At 49.5% G+C, this 7,183-nt stretch overlaps 1 protein-coding gene and 1 pseudogene across 1 annotated transcript; one reads left to right on the top strand and one right to left on the bottom strand.

The window, feature by feature from the left end:
* LOC136996465 (guanylate-binding protein 1-like) lies at window positions 1–2,385 on the bottom strand (annotated as a pseudogene).
* Window positions 2,386–3,530: 1,145 nt separating this feature from the next.
* On the top strand, window positions 3,531–4,499 carry LOC136996464 (olfactory receptor 12D1-like). The gene is made up of 2 exons (XM_067317384.1): window positions 3,531–4,092; window positions 4,210–4,499. Exons 1-2 carry the CDS (start codon window positions 3,531–3,533, stop codon window positions 4,497–4,499), a joined length of 852 nt encoding a protein of 283 aa, XP_067173485.1.
* The last annotated feature ends 2,684 nt before the right edge of the window (window positions 4,500–7,183 follow it).

The following is a 7,183-nucleotide window of genomic DNA, read 5'->3' as shown; positions in this document are numbered from 1 at the left end:
TCAAGAGGCAAGTACAGCAGCCAGTGGAAAAGCTCTTCCATTTCCACCTGCATCATTTGGCTGTGCATTTGAGCCTTCTGCAGACAAAGGCCCAAGGGCCACCAGCCAGCTCTGACCCTCTGGACCCTGGCACCCGCAGTTCCCCATTACTACTGTACTGCCACCAGGGATTGTCTTGGATGTGGAAGTCTCCCAGATGTGGCTGCAGAATGTCACCACCTGCTCCTGGAATTCAGGCTCGATCTCACTATCATGAAGCTCCTCCAAGGGTGGCAGGTCCCTCTTGCTGACTGTCTGCTCAAAAACAAAGCACTTCTGGTCTGGGAAGAAGTGGCAGATGCATTCCTGGGCTGCTTATAGAGCTGAGCTTCCTGGCTGCTACCTGCAGAGATAGGACAGAGAGTGAGCTCATTGGGTTTGGGCTTTTGTTGCCTTACGCTGAAATGCAGGTGTCCAGAGCTGGATGCATCCTGCCCTTCCTGAAGCACAGCACTGAGCGCAGCACCATTCTCCTACCAGGCTTTAACTTCAGCACATTCTACAGGTACTCATCCTCAGAGATTTCCTTCCCATCCACCTTCAGCTGCAATGTGAAGTCCCACACAGCCCAGACAAAGGTCAGGAAGAACTAGAAAACTTTGTCGGAATCCTCCAGTTCATCTCCACTCTCCCCAGGTGTTGCTTTCACCTTTACATTCTCCATCAGCTTCGTCACATAGCTGGGGAGCTGGCTAAGGAAACAGAGACCCTGGATCCTTGTTCAGGGAGGGGTTAACCCTAACCCTAACGCCACCCTCCCCAGCCATCAGCATTTAATGAGGAGAAGGGGAGATTCTGCAGGGACAGAGAACAGCCTGGAGTCACCAGCAGGAGTAGGACTCAAAGCCTCAACCCTGAGGTCTGGAGCACAGGATCCCTGAGGAGCCAGAGCCTGGTCACTGGGCACCACCAGGAGGCTCTGATCTCCCCATAAAAAGCAGCCATTTGAGGACCTGGGATGTGTGAACCCCTAAGCTACTGCTCAGGGAGACGGGGCCTCCCTGTTGCTGCTGCCCCACTGAGGACACTGCAGCTGGTCCTTGTCTTGCTGGTCGATGGTGCCCTTGCTGTTATAGACCAGAGTGCTGGACAGCAGTACAGCTAGCACAAAGATCCATGCGTCATTCTTGGTGTTGCCCTGGATCAGCCTTGGCTCGTACCAAGAAACTCTGTGCAAGGCTTCCTAAGAGTGAGCAAAGCCCCAAATGCCCACGCCCTGAATGCCTAACCATGGGCCATGGCAGGGTCAGCTTTGTGGAGACACCCACACACATGACGTCACCATGTCTTCCTATAGCTGTCTTATCTTCAACTCCTAACCCTCCGAGTCCCACGGGCTTCTGATTATTAAAGTTCTCCCTGAGCTCCCCATTCCTAGTCTGCTGAAGTTTACCAGGAAGTGCTGAGGAATTTGGCAACTTGCCAACCCCATGAGCCTTCTCCTAGCTCCTCTGGCTGTCAGCACCACAGAGACAGCTCCAGTTCAAAAGACTGGGGATCCCTGCAAGGCACTAGATTGCAAAAGGTCCACCAGCCTAATGGCTGCTGAGTAATCAAAGATCCAGAATGAGGGGAAGAGAAATGAATGATCCAGAATGAGGGAAGAGGCGGTGTTCCACCAACCAGCATGGACCCAGCCACAGACTGGTTCCAGTAGCCTGCAGACAGCCAGGATCCCAGGCAGAATGAGGGCTCTGACAGTCAAAGGCAGAGGTGAAGGATGTCAAGAGGGACTCCATCAGCCAGAAGACTTTGTCCCATTAGCTCTGCACTAGCCTCCTTCCCCATAGCCTCTGTCTCTTCCTGGCACACCAGTGCAGGCAATGAGAACACCTTGAGTCCTGCCACATGGCTGGGCCCTTGAGAGCTTCCACAAAGTGCTCTGTCGCCACAAAAGGCAGTCTCTGCTTCTCCCACACCTTCTCCACATCGCCCCACCCTTCAGTGTTTGGTAGCACCAGAGTGTGTCCAGGCCAGCAGGGCTGAGGCACACACCACATCCAAATACTTTGGTGTGAAACTGCATGGTGAAGCTCAGCGAGAAACCTGTGGAGAGGATGCAAGGGGCTCAGCAGTGTTAGATACAGAGCAGGAAAACCAAGGTATCTTGTCTGCCAGGGGCTGGGACCTGTGCGGCTCACCGCCTCTCTCACCTGTCCTCTCACAAGCCAGCCTGTTCAAGAGGTGGGACCTGCCAGCACAGTGCAGCCCTGCGATGGCCACCACCACCACAGGCTGCATGAACTATGACAGCACCTGCAGGGTCTTCTGCTACGCCACCAGCCCCTGCCTCTGTGTGGTCTCAATCAGGCAGGTGGGCACTTCTACGCAGATTTCAGATGCCATTGCTCATGGCAAACACAGCTTGCAGAGGGGACAAGGAGACAGGTATCTGAGGCCTTAAAAAAATTCATCATGGTTTGTTTTCTCCATCTTTAGAAGTTAAAAAAAAAAAAAAAGCATTTTAAGATCTTCATGGATTATAAAGGGAGCAAGATGTTAAGTCAGAGGCAGAGTTCAGCTGTGCAGTTGTAGCAGGTCCAATGAAGCCATGATACTTATTCAATGCATTGTGCTTGGGAATTACAACAACATGTAAAAAACTTTTGGGCAAATTCCTCATGAAAACTGTTAGTCTTCCTGAGAATTACGTGCTATAACCTTGCATATTTTAATAAATGGCTTTTGATTCTACAGCTTCCTCCTGCTTATGAGCGCTTGCTGTGCAAATAATCAGCAATCAGTTCACCTCCCCACAACATCATTAGCTCTCTGCGTGCCTGAGGTGCTATGCCTTGATGTTTTCTGAACTGAAGTCCCATAAGGTTCAGAGGCTTGATCCCAAGAGGAGTTATCAGAGAGATGGAAATTTTCCTTTGCTGGAAACAAATGTGGTTGTTTCAGTGACAGGGACAACTATATAAAGGTTTCCTGACTCCACTGAACAGCCAGAATTAATCTTCTTTGAAAGCAGTGTATTATATGTGAGCCACTAGACTACTATAACATTTCAGCTTTGGGAAAGATACAGTATAATCAGCTAGGATTTGGAATGAACAAAACTTATTAGAAAACACTTTTTTGAATAAGAAAACACACAGGATTTAAGAATGATCTTCACTTACAAATCAGGTAACCAGCTTCCCTCCCTCCCTCCCTCCCTTCCTTCCTTCCTTCCTCATAATTTTCTTTTCTTGCTATTCTCAAACATGCCATTCCTTTCAGTGGGCTGGTACACAGGTGGCAGTTCCAGCATCAGCATTGGCCATCTAGGTTACAACAGTTTCTAGTATTTGTTGAAACAGTTGGGGTAGAAAATCAAGGAATTTTTTCGTGTCCCTTTCCAGACTCAGTATCTGATCTTTCCCATTTATGAGGCAGCATCAGTTGATGATGCATCTTATGGAAGAGGACTCTGGGAAATGGATATAACAGCTCAGGACAGAAAGATAGGAAGTCACTGCCAAGTTATTCTCTCTTTCCCTGCAGGGATGGATAACCAGACAGAGGTGAGGAAGTTCATCCTCCTTGGCCTGACCAGCCTTCAAGGGTTGCAGCAGTTCCTATTCATGCTCTTCTCACTGCTCTACCTGTCGACCCTGCTGGGGAATATGGCAATCATGATAGTGGTGGTATGTGAACCCCGGCTACACACCCCCATGTACTTTTTCCTCTGCAACCTCTCCTGCCTGGATATTTTCTTCTCCACAGTTACCACACCCAAGATGCTGGCTGGGTTTCTCTCGGGGCACCATGTCATTTCTTACACTGGCTGCCTAAGCCAGCTCCACTTCTTCCACTTCCTGGGTAGCAGCGAAGGTTTGCTTCTGGCTGTCATGGCCTATGACCGCTTTGTGGCCATCTGCAACCCCCTGCGCTACACCCTGATCATGAGCCCACGGGCCTGCCTGCTGCTGGCTGTAGGCACTTGGACTACTGGCTTCCTTCATGCTCTGATGCACACAGTCATGACCTCCCGACTCCATTTCTGTGGCCCCAGCCACATCCAACACTACTTCTGCGACATCAAGCCTGTGGTGAGACTGGCCTGCAGTAGCAGCCAGCTCAACCTGAGCCTTCTCAGCATCATCACAGGGAGTATTGCAATAAGCCCCTTTGTCTTCATACTCTTTTCTTACCTGTACATTTTTTCCTTCCTCCGGCTGAAAGTCCAGTCCAAGGAGGGAAGGAGGAAAGCCTTCTCCACTTGCATCTCCCATCTCACAGTAGTGGCCTTACTCTATGTCCCTGTTGTTTTTAACTATGTGCCACCTTCCTCAGGGAGTTCAGCCAGCTGGACAATGACAGCCACGCTTATGTATACTGTTGTCACGCCAGTCCTCAATCCTTTGATCTACACCCTGAGGAATGTGGAGGTGAAGCGTGCTCTGAAGAGAAGACTTTTCTCCAGAGAGTTTCTAGCACAGAAAATGTTCTGTCTTGCAGCTTGTGTGGGGTAGTAGGCAATGGACAATGCAATGAGAGGAGCTTTTGGCTCAAGAATGTGTTGTGCAGAAATCTGCTTTTCACTGGCAACAGTCTGGCCTTATGTCTCCTATCTTGGGCAATATCAGTGCATAACGACGAATGTATGTTTGTGGAACAGCCACTCTCATTATCACAGAATCACAGAATCACTGAGGTTGGAAGGGACCTCTGGAGATCATCTAGTCCACCCTCCCTGCTCAAGCAGGGTCACCTAGAGCACATTGCATAGGATTGCATCCAGGCTGGTTTTGAATATCTCCAGAGAAGGAGACTCCACAACCTCTCTGGGCAACCTGTTCCAGTGCTCTGTCACCCTCACAGTGAAAAAGTTTTTCCTCATGTTCAGATGGAAGCGTCTGTGTTTCCGTTTGTGCCCATTGCCTCGTGTCCTGTCGCTCGGCACCACTGAAAAGAGTCTGGCCCCATCCTCTCGACACCCTCCCTTCAGATACCTGTACACATTTTAAGAGCTTCACTGTGGTTCTAAGAATATCCTCTGCAGGAGGGTGGTGTGACTTCTTTTCTTCTGCCTTCCTGCTTTCTCCTTCCTTGTTTACACTACTCTATATACCTACCTAAAACCTGCAGCTAGCTCCTCGTCTAGTTCTACTAGCCACTAACCCCGTAGTAGCTCTTTGTCTGTCTGTTTGTTTGTTTGTTTTTTACTGTGAGGTATCTGCAGTGATTAATGCAGTCATCTACAACAGGAGCAAAAATGAGATCCAATTTTTTCTTTGGAAGTCGACTGCAAGGGGTGAGGCAAGGTCGCCAAGCAGCTTCCTGTTTTCTTCCATTTACTTCTGTTTTCTTATCGTTCAACCTTAGCCAGTGTCTGTTTTTCATAAGAATACATTTTATGGAAAAGCAGATTACACTGTGCCCAGAGCTGCACAGTACCTCCTCTGCATATAGTTTATGTGGCTTGTTAACGCTTACAGAAGGTATGGGCCAAACACTGGACTAAACTGTGAGTTTATGTGTTTGAAGGCTAGTCACCATGAATACAAAGAACAGGTGAACAGTGATGGCAGAGGAATGCCAGTAACCTAATCAGTGCAAAGGGGCACCCTGACTTGGATATTCCTAGGGCCGTCAAAGGAGAGCGATTAGCCCATTGTCCCTGGGGCCTTGGAGGGAGTGTCACCCTCCAAGATGAGTCCACCCATGTGACTCTCCTTGAAAGCCTTGTGGACTGAAGGGGTTATTGCCTAAAGGGGTAGAGGACTTACCATGGGAAGCAGGACAAGAGCATTTGGGAACTGTGTAGAACTTTAAGGGGATTTCAAGAATGTGTGAGACTTTAAGGGATCTTTAGGAGAAGGACCAAAGGTGGGGAAAGGGATCAGAGTGGACTGGAGAGAAAGAAGCATGAGGGAAAAGAGTTTAAAATGGACTGGCTGAGTGTGAACAGGTCAGTATGTTTGTCTAGCCATGCCCTGCACCTGATTAACCCTACCTAGCCAAGTGAGTGAAGAAAACATCAGAGTAGTGTCCCACTTATTCTACAGAGCAGACTCCCACTTATTCTCCTCTCGCGTCCTTTCAGAGAGGTCCATTCAGACCTCTCATGCCTCGTCTCAGTGCCAGACTAGAGTCAATCTCCATAGGGCCTTCTTTCCCCACTGATTGCACCAGGCCCATTCCCTTGGCTGTGGTTTCTCTGGATGGTAGATAGGGACAGGGAGAATCTTGTTCATCCATTCATGAGCATCACTAATTAGATGATGTGGCACGTGGCTATTTATTAAACACCTATGTCCTTATATATAGGTCCCTTTTCCAGGTTAAGGTGACCCAGCCAACCTAAGTCAGCTGGTGGTGGTGACATGATCGTGAGAAAAATTGCCCAGTCAAGTAGTTGTCCATTTATTTGGATAAGCTGGCCCTCTGACAACTTATCCTCTGAAAACACGAACAATGTCCAGGACTTAAGTTTCTTCGCAAACTCTGGTCTTGATAGTCCAACCCAAGGGTTGTTCCGAAGACTCAGGTATTTCTCAGAGTTGCCAGGCTGTATCATATTCAGGTTTGAACCACACAGTGTCCACAAATTACAATTGCTGATCATATGCATATCCTTAGCAGTTTTTATAAAGAACCCATGACACTTCTCACCTTTCCTGGGAACCACTCCCTTATTCCCCTCCAGGCACGTCCCTGCTCCCCAGAAAGCCTTTCCCCAGATGAGCGTGTCCACGCTAGCCTGGCCATCTGCTCCAGGTCCCCCTCCCCTGTGCTGCCTGCAAGGCTCTGTGCAGGCACTGCTGCTCAGCAGACAGCCAGTGGTGGTGCCACAGGGCCAGGGGGTGACTCGCCAGTGCCCATTCTTGTCAGAGCAGAAAGCAGACCCCAAGGGATGGTTATCATGCCACTGGCAGTCCCTGCCTCCCATTTTATGTGGCTGTGGAGGGTGCTCAGAGGGACCAGGCAGCATTTCCGAGGACACAGGGTATGTTATGGGGCTGCACTGGAGCCAGCCTACGGCATTTCAAAGAGAGGACAAGGGACGACTCTGCAGCCTCTCTTCCCTGAGCCTGCTGGGTCTCCACTGCCTCTCCTGGGATTGAGGAGCCCTCCTTTACCTATGCATTTCCTGAGTTTGCTCTTTACCGCTTGGTGATTCCATGTCGGAAGGTCTTTTGTGTTGTGGGGTTCC

This window comes from Apteryx mantelli, unplaced genomic scaffold, assembly GCF_036417845.1.
Source record: "Apteryx mantelli isolate bAptMan1 unplaced genomic scaffold, bAptMan1.hap1 HAP1_SCAFFOLD_40, whole genome shotgun sequence".
Lineage (NCBI taxonomy): Eukaryota > Metazoa > Chordata > Aves > Apterygiformes > Apterygidae > Apteryx > Apteryx mantelli.
Note: the sequence above shows the minus strand (reverse complement) of the source record. Positions and strands in the feature narration are given on the sequence as shown.